The sequence below is a fragment of the Lingula anatina genome, chromosome 3 (assembly GCF_051362555.1).
Source record: "Lingula anatina isolate TDL-2025a chromosome 3, LinAna3.0, whole genome shotgun sequence".
NCBI classification, from domain to species: Eukaryota; Metazoa; Brachiopoda; class Lingulata; order Lingulida; family Lingulidae; genus Lingula; species Lingula anatina.
In genome coordinates, this window is record NC_141769.1 from 26,886,573 (window position 1) to 26,902,695 (window position 16,123).

At 37.3% G+C, this 16,123-nt stretch overlaps 1 protein-coding gene across 2 annotated transcripts in view; it reads right to left on the bottom strand.

The window, feature by feature from the left end:
- Positions 1 to 16,123, bottom strand: part of LOC106158747 (electroneutral sodium bicarbonate exchanger 1) — a 30,962-nt gene that overhangs the window by 12,644 nt on the left and 2,195 nt on the right. The window contains exons 2-17 of one of the 2 annotated variants that reach the window (XM_087009180.1): positions 10,018 to 10,078; positions 9,575 to 9,746; positions 8,917 to 9,077; positions 8,467 to 8,643; positions 7,472 to 7,633; positions 6,956 to 7,077; positions 6,153 to 6,401; positions 5,812 to 5,958; positions 5,345 to 5,511; positions 4,805 to 4,979; positions 4,424 to 4,557; positions 3,701 to 3,969; positions 3,442 to 3,556; positions 2,433 to 2,610; positions 1,704 to 1,817; positions 1,133 to 1,300 (exon numbers count right to left, since the gene is read on the bottom strand). In XM_087009180.1, the coding sequence (XP_086865306.1) occupies positions 1,133 to 1,300; positions 1,704 to 1,817; positions 2,433 to 2,610; positions 3,442 to 3,556; positions 3,701 to 3,969; positions 4,424 to 4,557; positions 4,805 to 4,979; positions 5,345 to 5,511; positions 5,812 to 5,958; positions 6,153 to 6,401; positions 6,956 to 7,077; positions 7,472 to 7,633; positions 8,467 to 8,643; positions 8,917 to 9,077; positions 9,575 to 9,746; positions 10,018 to 10,078 (2,571 nt within the window). The remainder of the gene's footprint in view (positions 1 to 1,132; positions 1,301 to 1,703; positions 1,818 to 2,432; positions 2,611 to 3,441; positions 3,557 to 3,700; positions 3,970 to 4,423; positions 4,558 to 4,804; positions 4,980 to 5,344; positions 5,512 to 5,811; positions 5,959 to 6,152; positions 6,402 to 6,955; positions 7,078 to 7,471; positions 7,634 to 8,466; positions 8,644 to 8,916; positions 9,078 to 9,574; positions 9,747 to 10,017; positions 10,079 to 16,123) is intronic. The other variant, XM_013534832.2, reaches the window with a different exon arrangement.

Sequence of the window (16,123 nt, forward strand, 5' to 3'; positions counted from 1 at the left end):
GTCGCGAACTGTAAGTAATTGTCTAAGTTTCTTGCAAACTTATCGCGAACTGTAATTAATTGTCTAAGTTTCTTGCAAAGTTATCGCGAACTGTAAGTAATTGTTTAAGTTTCTTGCAAACTTCTTGTGAACTGTAAGTTGATGTCTAAGTTTCTTGCAAACTTATCGCAAACTGTAAGTAGACTGCTGAGTATCTCGAAAATTTGATGCAAACTAAGTAAATGTCATCTTGCAAACTTCTCCCAAACTATTAACAAATGTCTAAGTGTCTTCAGGTGTCTTCAGACTTCTCATAAACTAAAGTTTATAAATTTCTTAGTTTCATGCAAAAATCTCATAAGCTGTTAGTTAACTTGGCCTTTTTTTTTTTTTAACTTAATACTAATATTTTGGCTTGAAAATGGCACTTCCTGACACCCATGCTCAGTGCAAACATCATTAATTTAACTGTATGTTAGTAAAAAAAGGTATGGACTTTCTTGCAAAACTCAGGCTAACTTTTATATGAAAAAGAATTTGCAAATTTGCTGCAAACATGAAACAATTTCTTGCAAATGAATCAACTTGGTGTGTATAAAAGCTGAGTTTCTTGCAAACCTTTATGTAAATGAGGAGTTTATTGCAAATTTACTGCATTTGCAACAATGTTAGGCTTTCTTGCAAACTTCCTGCAAAATGTTATGTAAATGAAGGTTTTCTTGCAAATTTTCTGCAAATTTGCAACAGGGTATATTTATCCTTGCAAACTTTCTTCAGGCTTTTATGTAAATGAGCAGTTTCTTGCAAATTTGCTGCAAATTTGCAACAGTGTATAGTCTTTCTTGCAAACATCCAGCAAACTTTTATGTAAATGAGGGTCTTCTTGCAAATTTGCTGCAAATTTGCAAGAAAATAGAAGCTTTCTTGCAAATTTGCTGCAAATTTGCTAGAAAATGATAGTTTTCTTGCGAACTACCTGCAAACTTTTAATCTTCCTGCAAATTTGCAGCAAATTTGCAACAACTCTGATTTTTCTTGCAACAACCTGCAAACAGTTTCTTGCAAACTATTTGGTTTGCAGCAAATTTGCTGCAAATTTTTTGCAAGTTTGCTGCAAACTTTTCATTTTGCTAAGGGTATTTGCGTTGCGTACCTTCAACTTGTTTTCCTTACGGTTCACAATGACAGCCGTTATCTGCTGGTCCAAGAAGATCAATATTGTTGCCAAGGCGGCTGGTAGGATGGCTGCTAGGGCCAACCACCATGGGTTGTTCTCGGTCAGAGGGTTGACAATCCAGCTGGTTCTGTTTTCATAGGTGGGCTGGAGATTGAATCAAAAGGGGTCATCTATTTTCATCACAATTTTCATCAAGTCTACAAACCGTACACTGAGGAGGGGGTTGAGGGTAATACCCTTTGTACGCTTTAGAAAAAAAGAATGAAAATGATGATCCAAATTGAAGGCAAAGGTAATCATGTTATCATGTTTAGCTTTTCACCTTGTATTCTCTGAAGGGGGGAGGGGGTCTGAAAAAGGAGTCTTTTATACTTGGGAAAAAGGAGGATAAAAGTAGATGGCCCCAAAGTCAATATGTGTTCGCAAAACATAGTTAGTGTTCACGGTGCAGTTATACAAAATTAAATAAAGCAAACTTCAAATTTTCATCCGACCCAGAAAGAAAACACTACTGATACAACTTCATTTGCTCTTGATCTATTATTACCTGTATTTTGCTGGGAACGTTCAGTTTTGGCGTATCAATGGAAACAATACGATCAGCCCCGATCATGATGGCGAGAGCAATGGGAACGGCGAAGTCACTCACCACAGAGCGGACCTGTGTTTATGTGAATAGAAACGAAGGAAGTATTTATTGTTCAATAAAATAGTCTATTAACATTTCAACGTTATATTAAATGGACTGGCACGATGGCCAACAATATTTGAGAAAAACTTTGTGAAAACGGGTTATACATTTTTCTCGACGCTCATTTTAGTTTCATGTCCCCATTCATTAAAGACGTTATATGCAAACACATTTTTACAATATTTTAAATAAGCTCGCGCATCTCTCATCATTACTATGAGCTTCCAAGCGATCACAAATTTCTTCTGTGGTCAAGTCGCGTATTTAGACGTTATTTATACTAACCCGTCTCAAATAATTCTAATATACACGGTAACCAATAACAAAACTCTTTTTATTTCGATGCAAACATAGCCCTATGCTCCTGAAGCAGTCTGTTAAAATGTAAAATCACTTAATATTAAAAACTTATTTTATATAATAACCTTGTGATGTATCGACAACTACCATTAGGTACATTGTATTGTGGCACCTTATCTCATTTGTAAAACTCTGAGGGCTTTTCTCTATTTCAACATTTGCAAAACAAAGATTAAGCTGACGTGACAGTGTTTCACCTTTTATCAATTTACAAATGAAAATTACCTTGCTTGGAAAATAATTACTAGCTCTAAATTGTTTCAACTTCCAAGCGATGATGAATGTCCCCAAAAATAGCAGTACAGAGAAGAAGAAAACGTTCTCTACAAATTTCTCCTCAAAGCAACCGGGACCATGTAATACACCTCCATCTGCTGTGCATTCGAACATTGACACTATGGGTCTGAAAAAAAGTGTAGTCACTTAACTATTGAGATGGATAAATATATTGTATGAGTATATTGTCCACAAGTAAGGAATGGCGCGCTCACAACAGAAATGTCATGTTGGAAGACAGCAAAGTCCATGTTGCCTCAATGTTTGACGTAATAAAAAATATTACGGCATAGCCAAGTTGGAGACACGGTCCAAAAAATTGGCATTGGGTTAATTACTTTTAATATAGAGCAGTTAATATTCAAAGAACCGAAGTGAAACGCGCCTCTATTTTGAAAATAAAGGATGCCGAAAATAAGGTCAACATGTATAAACTTACAGTAATGTATGGGTATCAATGTACTAAATCATGTAACTTGATAATATTATGATAATACATCGATATTGCCTCAGATAATCCTTTGACGTAGAGGTCTACATTTCCTTGTTATGTAGTAAAATTTAAAAACTATATGTAACATACAACTTTATACTAGAGCATTTTTACAATTTTATACTAGAGCACGTGTTTTGATCTCCACAAAATCTCATGACCTGTGACGCAACTTCGGGGACTATGTCACCCTACGGTTTGTATTTAAGCCTGTTTGTTAAGATGGCATGAAATAACCTTCCATTCCAACGGTGCTTCCACAGGGGCGGATGACGAGATATTTCCTGACAGTCTTCCAAATTATCTTTGTTGATCTATTATCCATTTTTGACCGTCATCCGACAGAAAAAAATTTAGATTCCTGTAAATGTAAAGTTGAAATTATGACCGTCTTCCGGAAGACCCAGAAGACGGCCTCAATCCGCTCCTGTTTCAGTACCGCTACCTTCAGCGTTTATTTCTCACCTGTTCATGCACTCGGGACCGTGGGGTAGATGGCCAAAGTCGTCTTCTCCTGGGTTGAAAGTGCAGTTAAACGGCAGATGCAGACTAGTATATATATCCGAGGAATTAAAGGTATCTGAAAATTACATGTATTGAGCACATATTAACGGCTTGATAGTGTCCCGACCCTTTGGGTGTCCTACCACTTCTTACATCGCCTATGTAAATGTACTTTCCACTTTATACAAGAACGCGCCCAAGTTTGACGCGGAGCACTTACCTGTCATGTTGGGATGCAGACAATAGCACTCGTGTTTTTGTGCCCTTTCTGTATGCATGTGCACTGGGTAGTGGTCAGATATAGACACGGTCTTCTCGAAGGCCTCAAATATAAAGATCAAGGAAATAAGCATGGCGAAGCTCTCCTCGGTGAATTTTGTAATGTACCTGACCAGGGCGCTAAGGTCAAAGGCGACGATGACGAGAAGGATGATGCTTATCCACAGTCCGACCCACACCCTGGATTCCAGGTAATCCCAGCCACGGTCGCTATAAGCGAAAAGCAGGGGTATTTTAATGGCATATGTTATGAGTGTATTAAGTATTTCACATTGAGTATACTTTAGCGCCTGTAAGTGTGTGTCGTGTTTAAATAGATGAATTATGGTTTCAAATTTGTCATCTTTGTAAAAAATTTGAACTACCGGAATTCAACCTGTGGCAGAAATGCAATGACCGTTTATCGGTGCGTCAAACAATGTCAACATTTTCGCAATGGAGAAAGTGTTGTTATAAAAATTATAAACATATATATATTATAGATATCATAAAAATTGGAAATGAGACATCTTTCTTGGCCACTTCCAATACTGGAGTGAAGTGATCCCGACCATTTATTTTTTCCAAAGAACGGATTTGGGTTGATGTTAAATATAAAACTTCAACCACATGGAAAAGGGGGCCGAGGTGTCACGTTGTACCCGTAAGACTTGTAAAAACTTACTTGCAAAATTTGTAGTAAACTTTCTCGAAGATCAGCATGGGCCCAGTACTACTGATGATGGTTAACGGTTGGCCAGAGAATAGTGCGTACGTTGCTCCACAGATGGCAGCACCAAGGATGTTTTCAATATTTCCCTGAAATTAATAGACCTTTGTTCATAATACCCATGAATGCTGATAATAATGTACAGTAAGCCACAACATAATTTTTTTTTCTTGAAATTTGACTCATCTGAAGATATGCTCTAAAACAGAATCTTCATTATGTTCATTGGAACTGAGAAGTCAAACGTAGAAAGAAACATAATGACGAAACAGTCGAAACAGCATTTTTTTTTAAATTCATTTTAGCTTCATCTGTAGGACCATAACCGAAACTTACCAAATGCGAATGCGTTCCCTCAGTTAACAACCCACCAAACGTGACGTTCGAAGTCAGAAGAGCAAAGTACAAGAAGATGAAGGGCGCCAAGCATTTGTAATGAATAGCGTCTCTAAAATCCGACAGGTACCATCGTATTTTCCTCTTGAAATCGTCAACAAGACCCCCAAAGGGCCTAGGAATAGAAATAAGTTAGAATGGAAGATAATATGGGAGCCAAATCGACGTTTAATATTGAATTACGCATAGGTAGACCTGCATTGGTGTACAACGTTTTCAGTTGACGTGGATTTGAATTCCAATCACTGCCAAACAATACATAGTATCTATAAATAATTTTTTACAAAAAGGATTTTGCATAGGGCCTATTTATTTTTATATCAAATACCAGTAGATGATATTCTGACACAAAAATATGTCTATTTGAAAACAAAACAAGGCCAATTATTTAACATAACAAAATGGGCCCATGTTGATTAAAATTTATTAACGAAAAAAATTAACAACCGTGCTTTACAACACTAAACAGTGACAGCACACCTCCCAGTCCGTATCAAAGTGGGGTCTGCATGACCAGGCACTTCTTCCTCCTCATCATCTTCATCCAATAATGAACTAAACCGACGTGCTTTAAAATAGATGGCGCTGGCAACACTTGATCGGCGCCTTCCAATCATAGTTTTTTTCATTTTTTTCTTGCGTTTAGCCTGTAAAGATAAAAGAGTGGTTTTGAGTAATTTGATTTTATTAGAATAATATTTCCTGATGATGACTTGGTACATTAGCCCCGTATGTTTTCAAGGACATGCTATGGTTCAATATTATCACGTCCCTCTTCTTTTCAACAGGCATTAACTTCAATAAAACTTCTTATTTATCATTTTCTTATTTTGATGAACTGAAAAAAAGATGACAGAAACACCGAAACAGTGATTTCTTTTGCAATTTTCAGTGCTATCATTTCTGGCATGTGAATCAAAATGCGCTTTTCAAATGCGTAGGCCTACCTGCGAGGGGATATTTTGTGGCGGCTCGACGCGTATGGCAGGGTTCCACTCGCTAGATGGCAGCACTGTAGTTGAATCTATGAACTCATCCACTCCATCCACCAGCTCCTGCATATTGTGGGCTTTGTAGGCGCATTCTTGAAACACCTTGACACAAAATGACTCTGAAAATTACTTTGAAAATGCAAGTATTCTACAGAAGATATTGCTAAAAATTGCTACAAATTTTAAGCGAGACATCCAAAACTTAAATCAACCAAAGGTGAGTCAAAATCGAAAATAAATTAAAACATATAACATATAATATACGTCCTTGTTTCGTTTAAGTCACCACGACCTACTTCATCACACATCAGAGCTCCCATAGCTCGGCCAAGGTCATGATAACTGCTTTCCGGATCCCTCGCTGGTCCCAGCAGTAAGAATATGAACCGCGTGGGCAGCGGTACTTCCGTCATGTCACCCAGAATGGAAGCGTTGGACAGGCGACAGAAGCAACACAGAGGATTCGGCAGAAAGTCCACGTTGCCCACAAGTATGTTACACACTTCGGCACCCTTTGGAATCTTTCTCATGAAATTTTGGTTCGGCTGAAATAATTTCGATAAAATAGAATAGAATAATTGGCACGTGAGGGTTCTGATATTTTTGTCGCAATTTTACAATAAGAACCTTCACCTAACATTTGTAACAATCAAACAAGCAGGTCAATTCTATAATTTCAACCTTGGACATTATAACGTAATTTTGTCCATGTTTCAACAGAGCTTACAGAATGTACAAGAAGACTGGTTCAGTATCCTTTTAGTGTGAACACAATAAAGAACACATTAACACATAAAGACAATGAATGAAATTAGTACACCACTTTTTCTGCAAATCTGGCCCGTTACTGAGATTATAGACAGTAAAATGTGACATCTCAATGCATTTGAAAACCATAGACATTTCTGGGTCTCAGACACATCAATTTTAAACCCATGGGTTACCATGGCAACGGCTCGGCACTCACACCACCACCAGTTTAATCTCACATAAGCTGAAAACAAAAGCTTATGACCTAAGCTATCATAAAAACAAAGTGAATGTAAATCGCTAACGGAGGATGATTTCGATTTTTTGCCCACGGGCTAATGTTGATTACCTTGTATATTTCATCACTGTCCTTAAATACGTCATCACCATCGGTCCCAAAACTCTCGGGGTCTTCGGGGTCAGTTCCATCAGTTTTGGTACTCTCACTTCTGCTGAATAATCTCCTATCACCTAGAAAATGGATAATTAAAATCTGATACATGATTTTCTGTAAATATTTACGTTGTCAATGTATTTACAAATTACGTGTACTTTCAAGTTGACTGCAATTGATCTTTGCAGAAATCAGTTTAGTTGTTCATTATTCTGGTTTCTACGTTAGATTCATAGTACACGATACGACAGAAATTACGATTCTTATTGGCTTTCGTAACGTAGCAGGCATCACCAGGGGAGCTCGATCACTTCATTTCTACTCCTTTATAATGTAACACTATGATACTACGAATTCATCAGAAAATTAGAAATATTATCTCATGGTTATATATCGCTCACATTGGTAGGTAAAAGAGAAAGCATTGAGCGGTCTGTGTAACCATCATAGATTCATAATCATCAATGTTACCTGTGTTAATTAGGGAATAGTTTCTTCTGAGAGGTCTGGTTTTTCGAAGGTCGTTTTCAAGAGGCATCTGGTTGGATAAATTATCTTTCAATATGGGTGACGTACCGTTGGTAAAACTGGTTGATGTTGTCAATCCATTCTTTTTCTCAAAGCTTTTAAAGCCTGGTTAAAATGCAGTTTAAAGGCATGCGTTTGGCAAGTTATAATTGTTGCCTGAAGCACTGTTAAAGCAGACGACATATTAAGCAAAGAAAGAACAGCAGGTTCCAGGGGGAAGGCATTTGGTATGGAATATAGGTTAAAGCTTCTGATTCAAAAGGAAATACATTTTAATTTAAAAAAAACAAATGCTTCATAAATGCAAATATATAAGAAAAGAAGAAGATCATCAGAATGATCAATACAATTCAATGTTTTGAAAATGGTCATATTTCTAAAAAAATTAATGTTGTCCATATTGAATGCCAACCCAGCAAAATTTAACATATAAGCAAATTATCATTTACTGAAAAAAGGAAAAGCGCGATTGCACCACGCAAATATATAAATTATAAGTATGCACGTACATATATTTTTATATGATTCAAAGCGATACAGATATATAGGCGATTTCGCTAATATAAGTATAATAAAATTTTAAATATTGCAGATTAGGCATATACCAGTATTCATATTCTTCTTATGCCCGTACATGCAATTCCGGACACATAGTTTTCGTTATAAAACCATAATGCAAAGACCATGCGATTACAATATTCTAAAATTTTTAAGTATTAAAATATATGGGTTACAAGCCGTCCCACTCCACAACAAGCCACAGTAATTTGGTTTTGGTAAAGATCAATATTTTGGTATTTTATAGCGATATCTTATATAATTGCAAACTTTCGCCTGGTAATATGTATTAAAAAGCTTAACATTGCTTAGGAAGACGGTACAGTGTGTACCTCATGATAAAATTCTTAATTTAAAATGTTGCATTTATATTGCCTTACCGTTTGAAGCGGACGCCTCCTCCGATTTTGTCGTGGATAAACTCCGCTTAAAGTTGGCTAGCGAGTAGCTTGGCTTCTTTTCGTGCTGGTGATGATGTTTTCTCAGCAGCACGTCTTTCAACTTCTCCTCTGAAATATTTTCTGGGACTGCCCGTGATAGCCTTTCCACCAAAGAATCTAAAAGAAATAAAGATATCCATATGAGTGATATTCAGTTGGTTTGAAGGAAGGTCAAAAACTGTCAACAGCGATTATAGTGAAGGGCACTCGCATTCGACCGATTTCAGTGTTCATACGCGATTTTTAAATTTCTAGGCCACATATAAGTAAGGTGATATTTATAATAACTAACTTTGAATGGCAAATTTGATCATCCCATATTCATATTCAAACATTGTGTGTACGTTTTGTTTACGGGTTCTTAGACTTAACAGTTGGTTTTATTCTTACCGACAACCTCAGGGAATGTGTTGCCGTCCAGATCCTGGAGATATGCTCCTTCGGCCAGCAAATCACGGAATGTGCGAAGTTGGTTCATCTGCAGCGTGGCCACGCGGGGTTTGGACCACTTTCCACCGTCCAGCTCTACATCCTCTTCAAATTTGACCCACCTAGGTTTAGAAATGAGGAAAAAGGGCATATATATATGGTAATGGTGTGTGTGTGTGTGTGTGTGTGTGTGTGTGTGTGCAGAAACAGAGAGAGGGATTTCTCATGTTTAGATAATTTGAAATAACTGTTATACATGTATGAGATACGATAACAAAAGCAAGGACGACCATGTAGTACATTTATATAATGTAAAAGTCCTTTCATAAAATGTCTAATAAATCTTCCTAAAATCACAATGTGGTTATAGAAAATTATCAAGCCCATCCATATGACAAAAAAGATTCATACCTACCGTATATTGTTTTTAAAAGAGAGAGAGAGAGAGAGAGAGAGAGAGGAGGGATATCTTCTGTATACTTTTACACCAATGACGTCAAAGGTCAAACGGATGGAGAACGAAACTGCTGTTAAGTCTTTCATTTATGTTCCTTCACAATCAAAAGCCCTACTTGACCAGAAACTGTAAAGAGTTATAGCTGATGCCATATACTAGTACCTGGCGGTTTCAATCCACTCTTTATCTTCCGCACCTTTCTTGGACATTAATTCTGCCAGCTCACAGAATACATCTTTTACGTCTAAGAAGATGTTGCCTTCATAGTCGACCTTGAAGTCAACCTTCAGGTTATTCTTCTTCTGCCTTTTTAGGTGGGGAACATCATCATCATCTAGAATTGCAAAATTAGGTATTATTTTAAGTATATCAGCATTATAAAAATCTGTTTTTTTTTTCTTTATATCTTCTTTGAATTCACTTGGAGCATATCCAGCAACGACACACTTATTGTGTGCTTCACATTTCGTGAAGAAAAATTTAAGGCAGAATGGCTATAACCTAAATAACATGCGACCTGGGTGCTCTCGCTTTCCTACAGCCTGAAGCCCACCCTCTGCACCAAGTTTTTCATGTATTAACCCTCAGAAAAACTGAATACTCACCTGTGTGCGTGTTTTTCTCTACAATATCAGGTGCTTCAGAGTCTGTTGGGGTTGTGACAGTCTAGATAAAGAATAAATGAATGGAATGAAATATCAATACACAACAGTAAATACGTAACCGCAAATATAACTGGATAAAAACACATTTGAAAACGAACCCTGTATTATACATAATATAGCAGTTTGGAGTTGGGAGGAAATATACCAGTATCCTTATTTACGCCGCATCTTATTTGAAGTGAACTCTGTTGCATCATGTGCACTACCCTGCTATATGTTTCGCTAGCTTATTAGAAATATGTAAACTACACACACACACACACACACACACACACACACAAATATGACACACAGCCCAGAGTTGGTTGACATTGTGTTTTAAACGTGCTTTACATCAATCGCTCAAATATTACACGGTCTATTGACCATGAAGTGCACTCGTCTATTTTCAACAACTCAAAATGTGTCATCCTTCAACACAGTAGAGGCATTTATTGTCACCAAGGTGTTCTTTGTAGAATCAAATATTCTTCGCCATGTTCTTATTTATTTTTCATTTGTTTTTCGAGGGAGAGAGGCAAGCATGAGGTACATGTATTATGGGCATCTGAAATTATCATGAAATTGTATACCTTTAGATGTGCCACCTGTAATGATACCGTACGTATACCAAAGGTGTGCAGTTGACATAAGTCAACTTAATGGAAAGAGATATTTTCGCTTTGTCTATAATACCACCAATTGAACCTCATTACAAGCACGCACGCGCACTGAAATTAACACCTGTACAGTGTAGACTGTAATTTGGCCAAGCATATAGTTACTAGTGGCGAGGAAGGTAGGTGCACGCTTATTGTAAACAGAATTGACATCTAATACTCATGTTGCTACTTGTGGATATATATTGTACAGAATATACATCGCATATATATAAATAACGCAGTTACAAGTAACACAAAACAGTTCAAATATAAAACAAAATGTTTGCCACGAAATGCAAATTTTGTAAAAGATGCAAACTGGGTGAAAAAAAAACACAACAAACTTAGAATTTTGATTACTCCAAAGTTATCCACCATGATTCAATGAAATGCCACTACATGTTTTGGTTTTCTCTTGACGTAAAAAAGTGGTTTGATATGAGCCACATATCAGCATAAATATTGAAAACTTGTATCAACCTGCCAGTCCTTTGCACATATATCTTATCTGGGTTAAGCTGCCCAGTTGACATTTTCTATTACCTTGTTTATAAAAAACGCATCGCACTCGGGCTGATTAAAAATGTTAGGTAGAAGAAAATATCCAGACAGACGCTTTCTTTGTCTATATGTGAGGAATGGTAATTGGCGTCAATTTCGAAACAGACGTAAAGGTCAAAAAGCAAGTTGCGGACCGATTTATATTTTGTTTTGTTTATTTTCTTATTACACGACGCGACAGCCGTAAAAGTGACAGTCCTTGGCACGCACATGCAGATAACGGGTTTGCCAGAGGGGGCATGTGTCACACATTTCATAGATATAATGTGTTATGACAGTGTGCTCGCTCATGGATTTTTTTTCGTTATTGTTGTTGCCGTTATGCAACACTAAAGTAAGTACTACTTGAATGTTATGCCATTCGTGGAAAAAAAATTAACTACTTGTGATTATTTGTGTAACTTTTTTATGCTTTTTTTTTGGGGGGGGGGGCTTTGTTTTGTTTTGTTTTGTTTTGTTTTGTTTCATATGGAACATATTGCATTCTGGGTCATTCATATCTTTTTGTGATCTTCGGGATGTAACATAGTTCCTTTTTTATCAAAGAACGGGGTTTAATCCACTTCATTCAAGGTTCTTTAAAGCGGGATGTTTTAAACGAATCATATCCATCTCTAACGCATGTAATCAACATACCCACACGTTTTGGTTTGGTTTTATACTCCAGTATAAGCTACCAAGGTGGTATGCATTTTTCTCTAAATTAAATAATTTCTTTTTGGGCCTAGCAGTGCCTTCATTTACGTCGAGATGAATGGCGTTTTTTCATCTTCTCAGGTTACCGAATCTCTTCATAATATTCATCATCAACCACCACTGAGCCTTTCAAGTGTGATTTCATTTAATTTACAGGTCTTTCTTTCTTTGGTGTCACCCAGACTACTACTGTTATAGCAGAGAATACCAATGGGATTCTTTAAAGCTCTTTCTCAGTTCCCCAATGACAATTTGATAAGTGTGTGTAACTGCATGACCTTCCGCGCTAAATAGGACCCGGGTGAATTGTGCTGGAAACATGAGCTCTCTGACTTTAAAATTTGTGGTGTTAAAATAACTTCTGCTACATGCATCTTTAGACAAAGAGTTGTCATTTATCAGTAGTTCTTATTCAAAGGACAGTAAACCAGACTCTAACGGTGGAAAGATTCTTTAATCGAAATATATTGAATTCCTTTTAAGACACTCATTTCTTATGACTTATAATTGCAAGTTATATAAAGCTCTGTTATCAAGAAAACCCAAGTTGTTTTTGCATGTGCGTGCATGCGAATGCAAGATTCATGTGCTTGGCTTCTTCTGTGCACGAATGCGCGTGTGCGTGGGTGAGCGGGCGCGTGAGTGAGAGCGTGCTTGTTTTGCAAGCCAGGTGCTTTCTGTCTACGACCTTAGAAGTACTTTACTACATGTAGTATAAATCTTTCAGACACTCAAGTTACTTAGCTTTGTAATATTTTTGTCACCCGACACATATGAGACGTTAGTTTGAATGCATCGTACAAAACGGATTTGTGCTTTTCGAAATACCATAAAAGTAGAGAAAGACTGTCTCTACTTCTGTGGTAATACACACCCTCATTATAATTTCTTGTTTTCAATAGCAACTCAGATCATGTGTCTAAAAGGATCTTAGGTCGTACCTGAACGTGAATTGGTTATAAATTGTAGTGAATTGCCTTTAATATGGACAGTGCTTGCCTGTATCCGTAATTCGTTATCAATTGTCAGATAGTGGCAGAAACAGTGTGCTCAAGCTAGTCATGCAATATACATGCGTGTTTGACAAGATTTATTTATTTATTTATTTATTTGCCTTGATTCTCTTTTTTGCCCATAGAAAAACGCCAAGATAACCCCCTAACATGCAGTTTGAGACCTGGTAAGCAACGTTTCTTTACAGTTCCAAATAGCTTAATTCTACCAACTTGCCAAAGCATGTACACACACTGGACAAAAGAAGTGTCACCCCCTAACTCAGAGTAATAAAAGTAGGCAGATCTTGGGTACTTATAATGCCTGGTCTACTTATAATGTGACTAATTAGTATAAAACCGCTATACCATGAAATTGTATTGTTGGTCTTGTACATGTACAGCAAATGTCATTCCTGTCTTCCTCCAATATGGCAAGATACAGGCAATTATCTAACGGCTATAGGTGCAAGTTATTAACCTGAAGAGGCGGAATATAAGCAATGTCAGAATATCGATACAATTGAATTGTTCAGTCAAAACCGTGCAGAGGGTCTGGTCTCGGTATAGAAACACTGGATCAAGAGACAAATTGCCTCTGATGGGTCGTCCAAGAAAAAATACTGGCCGTGAAGACCGACGACTGATTTTGATGTCGAGGTTGTCAAAGTTCGACACTGCTTGTCAGTTGACAACACAATGGAACAATTTCACACATATGAATGTGTCTGTGAAAATTGCTAGGCGTCGGTTACATGCTCAGAGAGTGTACAGCAGGGTAGCAAGACTGAAACCTCTTATATCGTTACAAAACAGGCAACGTAGAGTAAACTAGGGTCAACAGGATCTGGAACTGGACAGTTCATGACAATTGGTCCTATATATTTTTTCTGATGAGTGTCGCTTTTGTATGACCTCTGATGACATACGGGTACTATGCTGGCAAACTGCTGGTAAAGCATTTGAACCACATGCACTGAATTTTCGAACCCGAAGCAGCATATTCATCATGGTTTGGGGCTGCATCAGCATCCATGGCTTGGGCGAATTGATAGTGGTTAATGGAAACATGAATAACTAGAAATATATCGATGTTTTGGAGTCAGGCTTGCTACCATCTATTACTAACATGTTTGGTGACAGGAATTATCCATTTGTTCACCAGGATGACAATGCTCCTTGTCACAGGCCCAGAGCAGTTGATGTTTGGTTTGACCAACAGGACATTCGCAGGGTGATGTGGCCTGCCTAGAGTCCGGATGCAAACATAATAGAAAATGTGTTGAATGATATGTCAAAACTTTTTTACCAATTCCCGTCTAACCAGCAAAAAAACTCTGTTATATTCAGTGTTTCATGCTTGGGCCAGCATAAGCCCTGAACGCATCAGACAATTATATGAAACCTTGCTTCGTAGACTGGCACCTATTATTAGGTCACGTGGCTATGCCACTAAGTACTAATTTTGGACTTGAAACTGCATATTTTGGTAGAATGTATATTTTGTTCTTATTTTGTGATTTTTTGTGAATTTTGATGTTAATAAAATGATACCAGGAGCATATCATTCCACAGTCATTTATCTCCCCCATAGTATTGGCTCAGTAGGGGTGACACTTCTTTTGTCCAGTGTGTGTACGTATGTTACAAACACACGTGTATATAGTAATATCTTTTAACATTCAGCTACATCACTCTCTTTAACTAAGCGTTTATTTATTAGGCCCCCAGTGCTCCTCTTCGATAACATAACGTATACTGGTCACGTCCTTTGGACATTAGTGCACATCATTAACTATCTCTAAGTGGTATCTGAGACGCCATGCTAGCGAAACTATTTTTATTGTTGTTCTTTTTAAGCACCTGTCTAATTTGTCCTCCAATAACTCTTTGGGTGTCCCCCCTGAAGTTACCTCTGAAGCTTTGACTGACGAAGGCCTGAAAGTGTCTGCACAGGCAGTGAATAAACTGCGTCATACTGGTAGACCAGATGCTGTTTTTAAAAAATGTTGCAAACAGTGTAAGAGGTGCAGGTAAAGGGTTAAGACATGATGGTTTGGAATACAAGTAAAACAAGCCCACTCTGATGTAACATGGCAGATGTACATGAATATTTCAGATTATTTTTCAAACTGCTATGAAATATTTTCATACATGTAGCTGATATACAGTATAGATGCAAGAGATCACGCGCAAGGGATGCCACACCCTTGCTTGAATTATTTCACGACTTCAACGGTCGACAAGGCAAAACAACCAGTGCACTGTTGCTGAGTACCTAATAACAACCAATTAGAGTATCTTTATTATTGAGCGCTTGAAAATAACACTTAGATAAAACTAGGGATATGTGTACAATTATATGATAATTTAAAGATTTTATATATTACTTATATAATTGTTTGCGTATTCCCTTTATTGTTAACGAATTGGTAAAGTGGGCAAAAGTATTGCGGCATATGGAAGCTAGCTGCTGGGAGATGCCTTGTTTTTCTTTTACCAGCACGCACAACTTTTTTCTTACATGTCTCGTAAACAGTTGAAGAGATAAATGAAAATTTAACTGCCCATAGCAAAATTCATTCAAATTTGCATTAGATAGCCTTTTTTCGGATTAAAAAATAGATGAACATATTATATGGACAATCAATATTGCCATCGACGGCGTAATAATAATATCCTCTTAACTGATCAATTGTTTTTTGTTTTTTTTGCTTCCCCCCTCCTTAAAAATGACATAAGCCCGTATTTGCATTTTGTGTAAAATTGTTTTAAAAAAACGTACTTGTGATATACGCCACGTAGGGCTAGCAATAGATTCTCAGCGCACCGTTCCGTTTGGAGAAGTTGTACTAGTAGGCCGTTCCGGATGCTTTGACAGTAAAGGCAGGGTTTGTTCCGGTGTCTGCACTTCATACGGTGTTAGACCCAGTCTCGATTGTCAAGACGCACGGATTGGGGGGATGAGTAGTTTACAAACACTTGCACAAACTGTATTACCTTTCAGGTGTGGGCCATATTACGATTCTTTTGTCGCGTCTTTTATTGCTATATGCACTTGGATTGTGAAACCAGTACGTTTTCAGTGTGTGACTACACCCACTTAAACAATCTCTACAGTATCTTTATCTTTTAAACGTATCTCATTATGGATTA